The sequence below is a fragment of the Pseudochaenichthys georgianus genome, chromosome 19 (assembly GCF_902827115.2).
Source record: "Pseudochaenichthys georgianus chromosome 19, fPseGeo1.2, whole genome shotgun sequence".
Lineage (NCBI taxonomy): Eukaryota > Metazoa > Chordata > Actinopteri > Perciformes > Channichthyidae > Pseudochaenichthys > Pseudochaenichthys georgianus.
In genome coordinates this window covers 11,207,528-11,227,537 of record NC_047521.1, presented here as the reverse complement: position 1 = coordinate 11,227,537, position 20,010 = coordinate 11,207,528, and the positions used below count along the sequence as shown (strand labels likewise).

The window sequence follows — 20,010 nt, the reverse complement described above, 5'->3', positions numbered from 1 at the left end:
AACTGAAGAAAAAAACATTTTAATGCAATTCATCTTTAATTGCCCTTTTTTATTTTAACTAGTTTGTTATTCTTTCCCCAAACGTAACATTTACGGCCTTTTCGGACTTTCTATGGATTTTGGTCTTAATATACTGTTAGAGAGTTTACAGGAGTTACTGTATGGGCTGGAATAACTCCCAGAACAGGGAGTAGTGCACTCTATAAATTGTTCTTGATCACAGTATATGTTTCGACATACCTTTCATCGTTGTTATTACGAATGCAGCCCTCAATGATTTCCTTGAGCTCGGGGACTTTGACTTTGTAGAAACTGTCAGGCTTCATTCCCTGTCAAAAAAACAACAACACACACTTAACCTGTATGTGGGAAGTACTTTCTTATTTTCTGCCTAAATCTCACCCATGATGTGGAGAAGAAGAAGAACTGAGACTGAGACTGCTGTTAATGAACATATATATTTCAATATTTCAACTCTGTCTTTATTGTTTTTATTCAAAAAGTTTTATTTTCCTTATTTAGTTAAACATCTTATGTATTCTATTTCGTCTTATTTTTAATCCTATTTTTATTTTTATTCTCCATGCATTCTGTCCCTGTTTTTATGCAATGTTATGTATATTTTTCGTATTATAAAACAATTTGTACTACGTTTTCTTGTATGTAATGTGCTATAAAAAAGTTTATTATTATCAGCATGGCTTCATACTGAATTAACAAGTGCCAGAGGAAGGTGCTTTAGACAGAATAAGTGATCAGTAGCAATGACCTCCTCCTTATCCACAGTTCTCCTGCCAGCCACTCCCATCTGCACTGCATGTTAACCTCGGCTTTGTGACATCGGCCAACAGCCTGCATGACATTCGGCTCTGCGATCATGTCAACACCAGAATGGAACAATAGCAAGAGCTAATGAACATGGAAAAAACCCAACATGCTCCCCTTCCTCCTTTAAGGTATTTCTTGACAGCTGGAGGCTAAGTTTATCTAAAGACATAAACTATTCAGACAGGACTACACACTTATATTAAAGAAGGGAGTTTTCCTGAATGCTATCATGAGAATGTACTCCGATTGAAGCAGAGCTACCGTCCCTGTAAAATAAAAACTCTGATAAGAATGCAAAGAGTCGAGGTCAAAATATGTTTTGCCTAGACATACCCAAGCAACCAGCTGATGATTGGTCAAAACACCTAAATCATTTGATTTACCAGAAAAAAGGCTGAGCTACGCACTTGGTTATCACATTTACAGAATTACATTTAAATCTGTTTTCCCTTAAATTTAAATTGTATTTGTCACTCTTTCCCAATTATCTAAAACAATATGATTTAAATAAGAATACAGCATGTTTGTGTCTTACAAGTAAAATGTGGTTTTCTTTGACGCTGACTTTAAAGAGCCTGTGACACCATCCCAACAACTGTTGTGCAATGAAATATTGGGCTACTAGTAATCTCGAACCGTCAGTTTAAAAAAGAAAAAGCGATACCGTTCCGTTAAATATCAATAATTTCGAACATCGCGGGGAAATTCCTTGACTCATTTTGAAGTTTTGGGGGAAGCCGGAAGTGACGTCAATGCGGGAACGCTTTGAGAGCCAAACACGGACAAAGTGTGTTGTCATGCGTAGAAATGGTGAATTACTGAGATTAGGCACGTTAATAACGTTTTAATGAAGTTGACTACAGTATATTCATATTTGTCAGTGCTTTCATGTCAATTCGGCGAACATAAACATAAATGATCGTGGTGAAGATGATGATTACATTAGGATTAAAAATCGGGAGTGAGAGCTGCTGAATTTCCTCCCGTCGGATGTGATATAAAAACAAATCGATTATTTTTGTGGTTGTAAACTCAAGTGGATGAAACTACATTTATTAGTGCTTTCATGTCAATTCGGCGAACATATGATACATTAAATGATGAGTGAGGATGATGATTAAAAATCGTTTGTTTGAGCCGGTCTGCATTTCCTGATGAGAAAACAAACCGATGCTTTTTGTAGTTGTAGTACACCAACAACATGGATTAAACGTGTGTTTTTTTTACCACAATGTTGGGGAAATTAATGGATAAAATGCACGGATTATTATTATTATTCCCACTCCGATCGGGCAACCCTGTCTCCTAAAAATTACGTTCCCACAGAACTAAACTGCATTCTCAATTACGTTTAGCTAGAAACGTATTTTCTCCCACGTTACGTTAGTTATGAACGTATCTCAAATACGTTTATTTTCTACATATCTTCTAGAAACGTATTTTCTCCCACGTTACGTTTGTTATGAACGTATCTCAAATACGTTTATTTTCTACATATCTTCTAGAAGCATATTTTCTTCCACGTTACGTTAGTTATGAATGTAACTTAAATACGTTTATTTTCTACATATCTTTGCCATTTATTGTCTTGCTTATAATAATGATAATTAGTTATTTATAAATATCATTTTAGAGCACACCTTTGAAATCGACAATCGGGCTCGATATATGGTTAAATTAAAATCAGTAGGCGAGGCTGTAATTTCGCCAGCTGTTACTCTCATGAGCGAGGCAGAACATAATAGTTTTAACATGCCAAAAAGCTGCTGTGTCGTTTATTGCACCTCAAACATTAAAACAAATCCAGAGTTACGTGTTTCTGTACTTCCTCTAAGAAGAAAGGACAGTATCAGAAGAGCTCTGTGACTTCAGGCTTGATCGCCGTTCAAATGACAGCGCTGGTTTCCCCAAAAGTGGGCGGGGCTGTAAAGTGAAGTAGATTTACTCTCTATTATTCAAAACCATTCTATTTATTCTAACGTAAATTACATGCCAGTGTTTTATCTTTTATTTATTTGTTTTTATTTTAAATCGTATAATGTCGGACTTTTTTTCCGTCTGTGAGGAAAATAAATGGGGCTCAGAGCCTCAAAATACTGAAATCTGTATTTTTTAAAATCTTTTCCTTCTAATTTATTATTCTTTTCTAAATAACACACTGTTATTTACTCAACAATAACACACAATTATCCTTGTTTTTATTTATTCATTTAATTCTATAATCTTGGGCTTTTTAGCCGTAAATAAAGTCACCGGAAACAGACGGGACATTTTGAGCGATACACACCACAAACCCACTAAACTGATTACCCAAGATCCTCAGCTTGAAGCTTTTTGATTGGATGTTTTAGCCGCAATGCACGCTGGGATATGGTGTTGATATGATATGGAGATATGATATCCGACAACGAAAAATAAAATAATACCTAATTCAGAGTGTGCTTGCTTTTCTCTTTGGAAGTCATCACATAACGGCATTGTAATACACGGTTCGGCTGCATTAAATATTACACATCTGCCGTAATTCTTTATTTATAGAGAGACAAACAAACAGGAGAACTGCTGCCAAAACTGAATACTTGACGTGGATCATAAATATATCAACAATTAAACAACATCTTCAATTTCTTATCACAAAATACGTCTCCTTGCAGTATCAATAGTAATTCGGCTGACTTTTATATTTGATCCAATTGGTATATAGGTTATATTTACACCATAACGGTGCACAGCTGATAAAAAAGGACTTGTAGTTTTTAAAGATATTACTGATTTTCTTTGAATATAAGAATCTAAATACTGAGTTGAGAGAATAGTCAGGGGATTTTGGTGATGGGAGACACATCTATGGAATCACAATTTCAATAGCTTACTATTAAATGACGGATAGTCTATGCCTTTCTGTCTGTGATGTTTTACAAATCAGATATTAATGTGTAGAAGTAAAACAAGAGAAATAGTATAGCAATATCCTGTAAAATTATGTAAAAACATGAATAAAACTACACATCTTCAGATGTTATACATAAGTGTCTACACTAATAATACAAAGTTATTATTAGTATGCTGTGTGTACCTTGTGTGCACCGCCTAGTGGTTAAAGCATGTTATTGAATTATTTTTGTTGAATAATCTTATTTGATCAAAACAATATTAAGAGTACATACTTTCATAGGGGCAAAGTAGAAGGTCAATGATAGAAATATAGAATATAAAAAGTCAAGAAGATACTAAGTGATCTCTACAATAAAACAGTTTAGTGCTGGATGTACAAAGATATTAATAGGAGGATGTGCAAAACAGAAAAACGAATGAACCTTTATTAACACATTAAAAAATACTTTAGGTTAAGATCTTCTTTTAAACAAGAAAAAAGCTCTGGGGGTATCTATCTACAGATGAATATTAAGCCTGACAAAGTACTTAACGTCTAACATATTGCTTTCCTGCAATGTTAACTATGTTGAAACACTTATTTTAAATGATATTATACACATTAATTATACTCTTATGTATGTAGATAGAATAAGAAATGTGCAGAATATGACAGTTTAATGGTGGAGGTATACAGTACACACATATTGATAGATGTCTGTTGAGGAACCTGCGACCCAAGTTGTGTATAAGATCAATACACCTTAGAAAACCTTGAAATCTTGAAAGGGATATGCAAAATAGCCATTATACAGTTTTTAATTAACTATTAGTAGAGAATAACGAGTAATGAATATACTTTATAAAGATCTGCAGATAAATGTTTAGTCTTCTCAAGCACCAACTATCAAATATCTCTCCTGATTGTTGGCACTTGACAATCACCTTCCCTGAATTGTATTCAGGTGTAACTAAAGTCTGCTTTAAGGGTTGTTTATATTCCACATCATTAATCAGAATCTGCAAAGTAACTAAACTAAATGTAGTGGAGTAAAAATACCAGGTTAACCTCTGAATTGTAGTGGAGTAGAATAACAAAGTAACAATGAGCTGTCGTGTGGGTATATATTAATGCTGCCCATTATGGATACAAGCGATTTTCACCCATTTAGTAATTACATGTTTTAAATGTGTACACACCAATGTGTTTCCTATCGCCTAAACCTCCAGGGCTGTACACAGTTTAATACTGTCAACTTCTACATTTGGGAAAAACGTCTTTTAAAACTACAATTCCCAGTAGAGACGTGCCATAGAGAACATGTTGCGAAACACAATAGCCAGCATGTGTAGTTCTGGTGGGGCGTTCGAGTCCAGTTTTGAATAGTCTGCCGTGGTTTCGTTCCATTTCAAAGAGCTTGACGCTCGGCGTAACCTTGGCGCAACATCACGGGGTTTGTCAACGGGACTGTAGTCCCAAACGATAGCTGGGGATTATGGGTAGTGTAGTGTCTTGGGCCATCCTAAATCTCGAAATGTCCCGTCTGTCTCTGGTGACTTTATTTACGGCTAAAAAGCATGCTAAAATGCCCAAGATTATAGAATTAAACGAATAAATAAAAACAAGGATAATTGTGTGCTATTGTTGAGTAAATAACAGTGTGTTATTTAGAAAAGAATAACAAATTAGAAGGAAGAGATTTTAAAAAATACAGATTTCAGTATTTTGAATCTCTAAACCCCATTTCTTTTCCTCAAAGACGACAAAAAAAGTCCGACATTATACGATTTAAAATAAAAACAAATAAATAAAAAGATAAAACACTGGCATGTAATACGTTAGAATAAATAGAATGGTTTTGAATAATAGATGACAGTAAAATCTACTTCACTTTACAGCCCCGCCCACTTTTGGGGAAACCAACGCTGTCATTTGAACGGCGATCAAGCCTGAAGCCACAGAGCTCTTCTGTTACTGTCCTTTCTTCTTAGAGGAAGTACAGAAACACGTAACTCTGGATTTGTTTTAATGTTTGAGGTGCAATGAACGACACAGCAGCTTTTTGGCATGTTAAAACTATTATGTTCTGCCTCGCACATGAGAGTAACAGCTGGCGAAATTACAGCCTCGCCTACTGATTTTAATTTAACCATATATCGAGCCCGATTGTCGATTTCAAAGGTGTGCTCTAAAATGATATTTATAAATGACTATTATCATTATTATAAGCAAGACAATAAATGGCAAAGATATGTAGAAAATAAACGTATTTCAGATACGTTCATAAGGAACGTAACCTGGGAGAAAACATGTTTCTAGAAGATATGTAGAAAATAAACGTATTTGAGATACGTTCATAACAAACGTAACGTGGGAGTAAATACGTTTCTAGCTAAACGTAATTGAGAATGCAGTTTAGTTCTGTGGGAACGTAATTTTTAGGAGACAGGGTTGGATCGGGACACTAGGTCCACCGTTTCCCCGCAGCGAGGCTCCCCCCGTTGACAATTTACGTGGGCTGGGTGCAGTGGCGGACTGGCCATCGGGACGAATCCCGATGGGCCGGTACCGAAGTGGGCCGGTCGGATAAATCACCAGCACATCCCCCATAGGCGGCGCGTGAGGCTCAGGTTTGGGAAGGCTAAATAACTTATTTTACCTGACGCTGCCCGCCTCCGGCGTCTATAGAAAAGAGATCAACTCAGTGTGCGGAGTTTAAATCTCTCAAGTCATATTACAGGATAAAGGAAATACAGTTTAAACTGCCGTATGCAGAGAAGACTCCGACGTGTCGCACTTATCATTCATATTACATCATCAATCAGATCATCGATCATATAATATCATAATATATCATATATTTCCTTATCTGAGTCAGCTTCTCCAGCCTCATCTGGCCGTGCAACACTCACAGTGTCACAGACTGTATGCAGAAGTATTATTTAACACATTATGTTGACGAAACACTCGAGACAAATGTAATTAAAGTCAGATCCACTCGTGTCTTAGACGTGAACGCGCTCTCAGCTGGAGAGAGAAACCCTGGCTTGATTTACCGAGTTGATAACCAGCGTCGTAGGACCGCTTAGCGAGATCTCGTTTGTTAGTTTGTTGTTGGTAGTTTGTTTGTTACTCAAACATATCCAGGGTCTGTTGAACTGGCTTCGTAGTACAGGGCACAGGTGGCTAGCAGCGCTAATGTCAAAGACACAGACATTATACATTATATTTGTATTTTACCAGGATGCAGTGACACACATATTTACATTTACTATCTACAGCACCCTGACATCCCCCACTCCCCCCGTTGACAATTTACTAGCGGTACCGAAGTGGGCCGGTCGAGAGTCCCGGGATGATTTTTAGTCCCAGTCCACCACTGGCTACATGACCATATGATCGCCCATATTGACGCACCTCATTCCTAAACTTCTAACAGATACAACATAAACCGATCCTTCAGCCTCATATGAGCTCTCAGACACGTTCAACATTAACCTGTCATCGCTGTCTGAGCTTGCTGCTGTGTGCGCCGTCGTGCGTTTACATCTGACTGTATATATATATATATAAAGGTTTACATGCAGATGCTGGGATCCTGGACGGTGCAGCTGGAGCGCTGTGCCCGCAATGACGTCACCCATCATTTGGCGGGACTTGAAGAATCCGCGAGAAGATCCAGAAAATTGTCAACATTGAAGGCAGATTAATGGTTATCAAAGTACAAATATCCAAAATCAGTTCAGTAACGGTTTTCAAGGGGACAATATGTACTCAAATTGATGGGTTTGGATGATGGGGGAAAACCGTGTCACAGGCTCTTTAAGGTCGAAATAACCAATATCAAATGTTGGTATTGGCTGTTTTCTTAGGCTTCAACGATAAAAAACAAAACAAAAACATTTCAATACGCAAATCTAGGATCTTGGTAATTTACATTTTTTTTATTTTCATTTTTATATTTAAAATGTTTCATATTTTTTGAAATCCGCCAAAACAAATAAACAGTTAATAAAGAATATATATTGTAGTTGCAGCCCAAGCTAATTAGCAGCAAGTCTCCAGGCAGGTTGCAATACCTTGTGGCGAGCCCTTCAGGAAAATGCAGGTTGTTATAGAAGCAAACTAAAGCCAATGGAATAGGCCAGGTAGTGTACAGGGAAAGGCATTTTCCCACAGTAAAGAGGCATTTATTTCATTTGATGTGAAATGAAATAATTATGAACAAGGCAAAGGAAGGTCTGTAGACAGTTGTGACCACCCACACAGGAAAACTTTTTCCATGAACTTTACATTTGTATATGTTCTGCCTCTCACATGTCAAGCTATATTTCTTTCTCTATGAGACTTCAAATCAAAATCAGTCATATAAGTAAAACGTTTATGAGTTAGTCTCCATACCATTTAATTAAAAGATTACGTCTGTACAGCGCATAAATGTAAAACATAAACAAATCATAAAATGCACTGCTAATGTAATTTATATTAAAAGTCGTTTATCCCTGACTGCACATGGAACATTATTATGTTGTTTTGTTTGTGGAGTAGCCAAGTTCACTCCAACTTGTTGGCGTTTTCACTTTCTAACTTTCCAGCGCCTGTCAGACACAGAAAGAAACAGTCTTCTTTATGCGAGTAGAGAGTGAGACCAAAATTCCCAAACGTGTGTTACTGCCGAGTGCTCGTGCCCACCGTGGCGTCAGCGCTGTGCTTAGCACTGTGCTTAGCGCTGTGCTTAGCGCCCGGGAGCAGCTAGAAATTGGGCAGCCTAAGGCCACTGCCTTATGCTTATGCTGCTTCTGTTTTTTTTTCTAAGAAATGCCATATTTTTATCTGCGTAAAACGTTATGATAAGATCTGAATCCAACGTCAATTTAAGTCTTAAGGGCACTGGGCTTGGATTATTAATCTTAGACAGATATCTTACTGTCAAAGAACAAGATTTTATTAAAATGTTTCTGTCAAATTTACGACGGAGTATTAGGGTCGTAATATCACGAGAATAAAGTCATAATTACGAGATTAAAGTCGTAGTTTCATAAGTGACTTGAGAAGGTACGTAGGCCTACAGCAGTAGCCTACTTTAGTTTAGGTTTCTCAAATAACGAAATACTTAATCTTTTGGCACATCAGCATCAGATTGTCATAAGTATTAGAACTTTGAATAGGTTGTGCAAGAAACTATGTCTATTATTTCGAAGAAAGAACCAAACGGACTTGGAGGAGATTGTCTCCTTTCTGCAGGAGGAAATGGCTGGTTCTGGCCGACTACAAGGCTACCGTTGGTTACATCTACGAGCTGTTCAAAGGGGATTTGTTGTTTCACAAGAAACAATGAGACTTGTAAGGCTTTGGATCCAGAAGGAGTCGAACGATAGCTTTGTAGTGGAATCGGAATGAGCTCCCCATTGAAATCAGGACAGCAGAAAGCTTACACATCTTCCGGCGCAGACTGAAAACTGAAACCTGATGTACTTGTAGGATTCTGTTTTCTTCAAGTTTGTATCTTGTTGGTCGAATGCACTTATTGTAAGTCGCTTTGGATAAAAGCGTCAGCTAAATGCAATGTAATGTAATGTAGTCAGCCCGAACCAGCCATTTCCTCCTGCAGAAAGGAGACAATCTCCTCCAAGTCCGCTTCTCAAGTCACTTATGAAACTACGACTTTAATCTCGTAATTACTACTTTATTCTCGTAACATTGCGACTTTATTTTCGTAATATTACGACTTTATTCTCGAAGTCTCTCTGTTTTTTTTCTTCGAAGTGTGGCCCTAATACTCCGTCGTACAAACTTAACAAGCATTTAAGGCAGAAAATATGCAAATGTCAGTGTTGGAAGATCCCTTCAGATTTCCATTCACGCATTATTTTATGGAAAGGAGAATATTCCAGTAGTCTTTGAAAACTGGTAAACAAAGTGGCAATCACTGATTCCACCATGGGCGATCCTGTGTCATGATTGCGGCTAAAAGGCAGAAAGTGGTCAGATACAGTTCTGCACCCTGTACAAAGGTAACCCTTTAATAGACAAAATGAGGCTTTCATTCCATGTGGGCCCCACTTCTTTCCAAGAATTCAGGATATCCACACGTATACACAAGATGTCCTCTCTGGTTTAATTCCAGCGTGCACATGGAAGTAACACATGGGGACACTTACGTTAAATACAGGTTAAAAAAAAGGCGGTCCTCCCTCATCTTTTTACTCACACTGGTGACTTTGCGGTAGATCTGGGCGGCGTTTTGGCACTCGGAGTACGGGTACTCAGAGGTGGCCATCTCAAGGATGCACATTCCAAAGGCGTAGACGTCCACCGCCTCGTCGTACTTCTCCTCGTACATCTCCGGGGCCATGAACTCTGGTGTTCCTGTCGGAGGTCAGAGGGGAGAAGTTAAGGTCAACAGTTCTTCCATTAATACCACTATGCATAGAAAATCAAGTTGTAACCGCCCACTGCTCCACCTAAAGGACAATAGCACCATGTTGAACTGCCATGGAAATATTTGGGAAACAATTTATTTGGATCGTACGCCTACAAATAGGTTAGAAAGAATTTTTAGCATTTCAACAGCTTAATCTGTTGAGATTCAACAATTCAGTATGCGACAATTCCTGAACATACTTGGACTACTCACTCAATTTAGGCTGGACAAGTTAGTTATAAATTCAAGTTCAACTTAAATATTCTGAGAAAATGTAACTTTGAAATGTCAGATATACTCTGTAGCTAATCTGTTAAACATCTACAGACAAATCAAAAAAGTGGAATTGTCGAGGCTCAATTAAGCTGTTGAAATGATGCAAATGCTATTGGAATAAACTATTTTAAAGGGTTTCCTAAATACATCATATTTGTTTGATTGTTTGGGACAGTTAACATCCGGTGTAAACGACACTGACATGATGCGTTATCATCTTATTACCCTTACATGGCAAACATGTCTCCTACTGGAAACCTCCGGTCTTCACTGACTCCTGACGGGAAATATCTTACATTAAAGCAGCTAAAATGCTGCTATATTCATGGTAAAATATGTATGTGCAAAATGTAAATAAAATGTGTGCAAGCAAATCAGAAGAAAGAAAATAAATTGTGTTCCAAAACCTATCAAATCAATTTCTCTGGTGAATTGATTCATTGTTTCAAGTAAAAGAGACACAAATAAAGCCCATTTTCTAAATAATTGAGCATCAAACAACTCCTCTTGATGCTCTTATTAGAGATACAGTGTTGGATTTGGAATTAGTAAAGTAAACTCCTTAAGTGTCACTATCTACAAGAATCAAGTATCAACAAGTCTAAATACAGCGTCAGATCGATGACATTCCCTGCACGTACTTGATGTTGCATGGTGAACCAGATTGAAATAAAAAGCCAATTGAGTAATGATTTTAAAGTGCAGGAAGGGAAAAGAGGAAAGAGGGAATTATCAAGAGAAATGTAAAGACTCAAGCAAAGAAGTAGCATTTAAGTAAACTAAAGATTGGGCAAATTGTGTGTGTTTTAGCCCATTTAACCCACGTGTTTTTAAATCTTCATTAACTGTTAGATTTAAACAGAACTGTGTCATAGATGCAATCCAGTCTCAAATCATAGAAAGAGGTATTTGTGTACGTAGATTTACCAAATGTACACTCACCAATGACACTTTTAGCAAAAGAGGCACTTTTGAGGGTGGCCAGCCCCAGATCTCCTATCTTGACGGAGCCGATGGGGCCGGTGATGAAGATGTTGTCGCACTTGAGGTCCCGGTGGATGATGGGAGGAGTGCGCGTGTGCAGGAAGTGAAGCCCTTTAAGAATCTGACGACTCCAGCGCTGCAGCAGCTTCAGCTTCATCTCCTTGAACCTCTTCAAGTACCTAAAAGAAAAAAAAGAGGATAAGACTAAACGCCAAGCAAGAAGAGAAAGTGCCAGAAATAATTTGGCTATGTTTGACAGCCAGGAGGAAGTTTGAAAGCAAACTAGTTTCCTGAATTCTCTCCCAAGAACGGTGTAGCCAAAGTGGAGCTATTCAATATTATTAATACATCATTTAAGTAAATGACAAGCTGTCAAACAATACACAAATATCCTCTTTCCATGGAAGATATGAAGAGTTTTATTTGGAAAAGGATATCCGCAATTTGAGGTTTAGGTTTGTATCTTTTGATGAAGGACTTCAGTTCAAAGGGTGGAGAGACTCACGTTTTGAGCGTGCCTGAGGTCATGAGTTCAGTCACCAGGATGATGCACTTGTGGCCCTTCACCATGGACTTCCAGGAGTCATGGAAACGGACGATGTTGGGGTGCTGCAGGCCCTTCAGCATGTCCACCTCTTCACTGAAACGCTGCCGCTCTGCCTTGGTCAGCTTGCGGGTCTGCAGAGAGAAAGCACGGCGTTAGGATTACACACACAGTTGGTTTTCAGTTTATTCAGGATATTTACATTAAGCATGACTTGTGGGTCCGTCTTAAAAATTCCTCGACATCTATTTTTGTACAGACTAAATAACATCTGGAGATGAACCAACCCAGTTACAACTTGAATTGAGGCTGCATCTGCACACATAGTGGAGAATGACCCATAATCTGTTCATCATCCATCTTGCATGATAAGGCTTCTTACAACCAGGATGAAACTGTTTGTCCATGTAGGAGGTGTACATGCAAGACTACATTTGATTTTGGATAAACTCCAAAAACTAAGAAGTTTCTCTTGAGGTGAGACCATTTTGTTTCCATGCTCAGAAATTAACTTTAAAGCCAAAATGGAGCCAATATGACATCCGCAGTTTAATGGACAAGCTGCTTCTGACAATAAAGGTCATGTGATATGATTAAAAGCTCCACCAAATGGACCTTGAGGTGAGATTGTTATGTCAACCATAAACATGCAGTCGTGTTGACAGCTGAGTTGCAGAGCTCTGGTTTTGCCAGGGTTATGCGCGGTTACGGAAAGAGGCAGCAATAAACAGAGCATGCAAACACCCAGTTTGATAAATCACTTGGAAGACCACAGGTTCATTCATCTGGGTCACCCTCCAGTTACATAATCACATTTATTTTTGCAATAAGGGGACCTCTGACTTAATACATTTAAGGCGGAGGTTTCCGAAATACTGGTAAAACTGAGTCAAACACTGCAATCACGCTGAGCGAACAAAGACATTTTTGTGCTTCCTTCAGCATGAATGGCCCAATGTAGCTGCTGTTGGAGTAACTGTGCCTGTGGTGGGTGGTTAGTGGAAAACTCCAGGGAGACTTCAGAACCATGAATCCTGCATTGAGGTAGAGTTCTGGGAAAAATGCTCTGTATATGTTTATGCGTACAATCCCCTTGACCGCTACTTTCTCTCCTCTTTCGCCTCCCTCTTTCCCAGTGAAGGTAGAGGTGCTGCTGTTGCTAACGCTAAGCTACAGCATCAATCCCCCCGTTTCAAGACCTTCCTGGGCTGAAGGCACACGGAGCAGGAATCTTTTTACCTGCGTCAGTTACCTGTGAAGCTGTCATTGTGCATCAGAAACTCAAACATGAGGCCCTGGACAGGGAGGCGAGACACAGAGGCGACTTCTGACCCCGTGTTTTGCTTTTAGGTGAATAGTGATCGGTTTATGACGCGATGACAGGCCACAGCTTATTCCTCATACGCAAGACCTCAGAAATATGATATGGTTGCAAGTAAGGAAAACATTTTAGAGTAGTGATGTTTAAAATGTCAGTGACAGTATCAATACATTATGTCAAAATACTCCATTATAAGTCAAAGTAAAATTAAGTAAAAACTCACATGGGTAAAAGTACACACATTTTATCAGAGAAATGTTATAAAAGTATCACAAGGGACATTCTGCTCTGAAAATTGTCTCAATTTGTGAAATATTTATATATATTGTGATATACAATGTATTCATGTTTACTGTATCTCTTTCTTTTTAACTTTTTATGGATATTTTCCAGAAAATGTGTAACACCTATTCTTCTAGTTAAATCATTAGTAATGGTAATTTTGGTAGAAGATTATCATGTTTTTTCATTTAAGATATAATCCGAAAAGTAACTAAAGCTTTGAGATAGATGTAGTGCAGTAAAAATACATTATTCCCCTCTGAAATGTAGTTGTGCAAATTTAGCATAAAGTAGAAATGAGCAGTACATTGGCTTAGTTACTTCAACCAGTGCTCATGCCTCATCTTAAGTCAATTCCACTTCTAACTTATTCTAATTTAGACATCATACAATTCGACCTTAACGATGGCCATTACAGACATGGACAAAGAGGTTTATTCATCTATAGATCTTGAAAAAACACACGCAACATGACACAGAGTGTGGCGTGAGCCAGGGTGAGTGAGTCAGAGGGTTTACGGGTTGATGTGCATCTGGATATTTGTGTATTTAAGTGAGATAACAGCAGACCCCTGTGCAGCTCTGTCTCCTGTGGATGGTCGCCTGTGCAGCGGCTGTGTGCAGCACACAGTCAGTGTAACATGCTTTAGCTGTGGCATGCAGCCGAAACACTTGGAGACTTTGACACTTCCAAAACCGCAGGACTTACTAGAGCTTGACGTCCTGGATGGCATAATTGCAAAAGACTAGACGCAAAGAGTTTTTTTTTGGCGAATACAGTGGAGTTCTTCGAAGAGAAAAAAAAGTCCTGCTGTGGCAACTCTGAACAAAAAATGTTTGAGGTGGAACAAACTGTATATTATTTCATGAGACTCATCACAATCCTGTCGACCAAACTGGAGAATAGTTAATTTCAAATGTCAAAGATGTGGGAAATGTAGTGGAAAGTTAAGTAGAGATGGAAATAAAGCTTGAGTTTGAGCCGTGTTATGCTTTTGTGCGATTGTTAATGGTGCAGGCTAATTTCAGGATAACATGCCTCCTCGCAGTAACACAGTGACAAATAGCTGAGACTGAGATGTTCCCATCATGACAGCCACCAGTTGCTCAGTCGACATAGATTACTCTCATTTTTAATATATCATTTTCAATTAACTTTATGATTTATCTAAAGTCCCGTGGCAATTCCCAAAGAAGGAATCCTCTGTTGAAAGCTTTCTAACTTTCCCACCGGATATTTGATTGCATCTATCTGTCCCCAACGCTCTCTTTCCCCTCTCCTCTCTGGAAAAATGAGGCCACAAAACATTGGGCAACTTTTGAGAAAGCTATCCAGGGGGTAGCCACATAAACAAACCATCGCCATTTTGAATAGAGAAGCTAATATATCCACAAAAACAGTCTAGATTAATTGGTGTGTGAACGTGCCTCTGGTAAAAAGTTTTCTCATACGGCCAGCTAGATATTTTATTCTTAGCTGCTGCTGGGAGGTGTGTGTGTTGAGTTAGGGGGTCTGCACTGGCCGGGGTTGAAAATATTTGGGCTGGGTGCCACATAAGTGGAGTTACATAAGCTGTGTTGATGGTAGAGGAGCCACTGGTATTAAGAAGTCCCTGTCAGCGGTCCTATTATGACAACCAGGACATGAACACGACATGTCGGCACACGTTCGCACCAAACCAGGCGGTGTGCACTGCCGCTTATAACGGGAATGATACAGATACAGTAAGTCTGACCAGGATTGGAAAAACTTCCAGTCAGTGTGGACAGACTGTGGGATCTGTAGGAAACTTGACTAAATACGGAGAGAAAACTAGGGCAAGTGAAAAATGGATCCACTTATACCACAGGGATGTGTGTTGAAGGTTAAAGCTTGGGTTTCAATGCAGGTCTTTATGAATACTTGGATCTGCATTGAAATTGATGTTAATCATAGTATATTTTCCCATGAAAACACCAAAACTATGTGTTGGTGTGTCTCTTTATATTTTACAGATACACATTAGTACCTACTGAAGACATAAATCTTGTCACAAATATTACGTTTGAGTTATTTCCATAAACTGTTGGGCACTGCGGTTTTTAGCGAACATTACTCAAAGAAGAGAACATTTGTTTGTTGGGTTTTAGTTTGGGACCATTTTAAGCGGTGGATTAACACACGTTCGATAGGTATTTATACTGTACCACAGCAGGACCGTGAATTTGGGATTAACTCAAAACTAATGCCCATGTTTGTTGTAAGCACCGAACATGTGAGGATACAAAGCTGTCCCTGTTAGACTTCTCAAACAACAATGAAGCTCCATGGCAAAGAAGAAAAAGGTTATAACACACTTTAGGAGGGTCTCATTCTAGCGGCCGTTGTATTTGTTGACAATAAGATGAAAAGAAAATGTCCCTTAATAAAGGAGAAATGAGTACATTTGGGCTGGACAATAAATAGGTCAATTGAATAACACAGTAATGATTAGTCAACCCTGATTATAAATATTAGTGGCAGCCCTGGGGAAAGCAGCTATACATAGTAGATATGGAGCATAGGATCAAGGCAGACAGAGACTTTGATCATGAAATGTCACGGAACAATTTTCAATGTATTCCAGACATAACGAAAATCATCTGGCATACTTTCCCATCTACCTTGACCTCAGCTTGAAGCCTTTTAGAGACTAAAAAGGTATTCTCTCTGCTCTTCTTCCTGTCCTTAACACATTTGAGAGGGCTGTTTGCAGGCCATCACTCCTGAATTCCAGATGCTGACGGGGAAGAAGCCCGGCAGATAAAGAGCAGAGACCTTCTGATGACAGAGGCAGGAGGGAACCTGCACTGTCTCAGAGGTGGTGACGTCCAGCTCGCCAAGATATGGAGATTAAGGTGAAAAGGAGGGAAAAACCAGTCTGACCTCATGCCTCTAACACGGACATACCCATTTTGGCTAACGTACGCTTTGTGTAAACATGCAGGTAGTAACCTACACCGGTACAGTGCTGCATTTAGATGTTTGCAGGTGAGAACTGAAGTGGCAGTGTGCTGGTTCCAAGAGAAAATGTTCTGTAAACGGAGCAGGCAGAGGGAGCCATTCATCTCATCAGGACGCTGCTGACTGCCCTCACACCGACAACCTGACTTGTGGCGCCCGGCTAATCACCTGCCTTAGAGCTATCCCTTTTATTTCATCAGTAAAAAGTGTTTTCCATCCCATTTAGATTATCTTTCTAGATATGAAAACAGGTAAAGCTGACCCGTACTGGAGTCTTGAGGTCAAAATGTATATTTTAAAATATCAGATAACAATATATCCACATATACTTTCTTTGTTTATTTTTTAGTGTTAGAAATACACTTGTACCTCACATTTAAGAGTTGAGAAATCAAGTTTTCGATGTTGTATGGCAGACAAACTATGTAATGAAAACTAAAATTACCTCAAATCTACCATGGCATGTTTGAACTGCTATTTCTTATTGCTTATATATGTATTAATAAGCTAACATCGACCAATATATCATCCACTTGGTTTTGACTATATTTAACTGCAGTATTTCATTTCCTTATTTATTTTCTGTCCTAAGTATAGTATGCTGCATTGTTGGCGGGGCCTGGGACTTAAAACTTTCATTGCCAACACTTTGTAGCTTTTTGTGCATACAACAATAAAACCATTGAATCTTCCAGGTCAGTTTATAGGTCAAGCTTGAATATATTTTTACAAGTAAGAGGTTGTTCCCTGTTTGGTGCTGTAGAAAGTATTGCATCACCTCTGTTTGAGAACCAGGAGATCTTATATCTTCGTGTTGACTTTGTTATTCTTGACATCTCTTAACCTGTGTGGTGTTTGCCTTTAACAACTCAGTAAAAGTAAAACCTCTCTTATAATGCTTCCCTAAACTGCTCTGCACTTACACTACCGTCCTTTAAAACCTCTTTTCTTATATAATCCTCTTGCCTTTCAAGCGAGATTTCTCTGGCACATTTCCAGTAACTGGTAACTATTCCTTGCACGCTACCCCCCTACCCCCCTCTTTTTATTACATATAAGCGCTGTATCATTGTTTTTTGATGCGCTTTTGACATGGCAACTTGTGATAATGGAAAATAGTTATTCTACAGTTGCTTGTATACGTCTGATAAATGCTTTATTTGTAAGCTGAAATCAATATGTAATATGTTCGGGGATAACTCAGCCCGATCACACACAATAATTCATCAGTGATTCTTGAACAATGCCCCCTTTGTGACTTGGGTGGTGTGTATGCAGTTTGAAACCCAGTTGACCCGTCACACTTTCAGCTGACCTTGGGTCAAAGTAAAACAGAGAGGGCATTGGCGCTCTATTCTGACCAAATAGCCCTGCAAGGGAAGGAAGCTTTGAAATGCTGCAGGATAGAGTATACAGGCGGGTTTCTCAGTGTAATGGCATTTAAGGAGAATAGTATGAATGGAACAAACACGTTGTCCTCTTTAGCAAACCCAGGGAACCACGGAGAGATCACAAGATGCCTGGAGGAAACATCCTGTATGAGGTCAGCCCTCAAAATAATACAGGAGTGTGGCTCAGTTATGCATTCAGGGCAGGCACACATATGATCACGTGCTTTCTTTGATGACTAAAGTTGAAACAAAATGTCAGCCTTTGATACAGGGAACCAAAGAATTGGCGATTTATAGCACTGGAAATCTAAAAAAAAAGAGAACATTTGTGCAGCTTTACCAGGCCGAGTAGTTTGCTAGTTAATTACTGATGTGAAAAATGTACTTAATGAAGCAAGTAACAAGTAATGTGTCACATGAGCCTCTTCCGTAAATAAACAACATATATTTAGCTCGTAGCCTGTCATGTTTCGCCACAGTGACGTCTCTGACAGCTATAAAGGTCCAAGAAGAAGTGGTCAGCCAGAACAAATAATCTGTGTGCTTTACAACCTTTGTGACCAATTACTGTCTGCTACTGAAATCATAAATACAGTAATTGACTGTATATGTTATTTTACAAGATGTACGTCATTCTTTTAAAAACATGAAGATTATTTAATTCTTCTATTTGACTTTTATGATGTTGTCGGCCTCCATGGAGTGAGTCTTTCTGGGGGGCATATTATATGCTAAAAAGGATGTTAATACTTTTGTATGATCTGATCATTAAACTTGTACCAACACTAACCTTTATTACCATCTAAATATTGACAGATGGAAACCCCAAACTAAATAAGATTATGAGATTGACCCCAAGCTTAATTCTTGTTTAAAACTGTTTAATTATAGTCTGAGCTACTGTTACTACAGACTGCAGGCCTCAGAATGTTTGTGACAATGTAGATCTGTCAAGTTTGAAAGGTGTATCCCTCCTGGGCGGATCTCCTGGCGCCAGAAACATTTGCTCATACATGTTTGTATGGTTCATTTAAGTTTACTTGGGTGTCACACAACAGGAGAAGCACAATTCAAATAGATTGAGGCTAATGGTTCCCAAACCATTTTGTATTCTAGGTTTTTTAGCTTTAAGAATTTTCTACAGGCCAAAAAAGTTGAACTAGTCATTATTTTTACAAGAATGAAGGGGAAAGTCTAAAAATACTATTTTGTGAATATTGGCACCAATTAATGAAGGGTTTGTAACTTTCAACTAATGGATTGATCAATATAAGTTATAAGCTATTAATACAAACAGTGTTTGGGTTGCCAGGATGTGAAAATAAAATGCTATCCATTACTAAATACTTAGGTTTTTCCAAATTAAAATAGGCCTTTGGCTCTAAAGTTATAAAAGTAAGTCATTAATCAAGATGAAGTATTCAAATTTAATTGGAGGTTATCTTTCTATCTTTTTTAAGGTTTATTTTTCCTAACTTATAGATGTAGAATAACAGGAAAGGGGATGTTTGTTCTTATAAATAGCTTTAAAATTATCTGTAAGGTCCTTGTCAATAATAAAGACATTAGCTATATATTTAAAAACATGTAATTAAGGGTTTGCTATAAGACACTGGTAATTGTAATTTGTTTACCTCTTGTTTCTCTTCAGTTGGTTGCTTTTCATTGTCTTAAAACCTGAACTCTGAAATGATTCAATAAAGTTAAATCTCATTGAATCTGATCTAACCTCATGCCACTCAAATGTACTGTATCTTGCCCCCAATGTTTGATACTAAGGGTCTGGACGTCACCAAAGCTGTCCCTGTTAGACCTCTCATGATGCAGAAAGCTCCAAGCATCTGGCTCTGCACGCAGGACAATATATGCCAAGCTTTGTGGGGAGCTACTATTTGTCAGAAATACTGTATGACCAGGAGAGAGTTACAGCAAAGCCTTTTGAAGTTGTTATGAACTCCGGCACAGCAGCCAGAGGCAGAGGAGGGGGTTTCATCTCTTCATTTTCTTTTTTAGTATTGCTTTTTATAAGGCTTGATAAAAGTTGCTTGAAATCCCAAATATTCTACATTCCATTCATTCACTTCATTATTGAAAAAATATGT

General features: G+C 38.4%; 1 protein-coding gene across 1 annotated transcript in view; it reads right to left on the bottom strand.

The window, feature by feature from the left end:
* wnk4a (WNK lysine deficient protein kinase 4a) overlaps positions 1 to 20,010 on the bottom strand; it is a 54,331-nt gene that overhangs the window by 21,948 nt on the left and 12,373 nt on the right. The window contains exons 3-6 of the mRNA XM_034107202.2: positions 11,893 to 12,065; positions 11,346 to 11,566; positions 9,915 to 10,072; positions 241 to 329 (exon numbers count right to left, since the gene is read on the bottom strand). Of these exons, the coding sequence (XP_033963093.1) occupies positions 241 to 329; positions 9,915 to 10,072; positions 11,346 to 11,566; positions 11,893 to 12,065 (641 nt within the window). The remainder of the gene's footprint in view (positions 1 to 240; positions 330 to 9,914; positions 10,073 to 11,345; positions 11,567 to 11,892; positions 12,066 to 20,010) is intronic.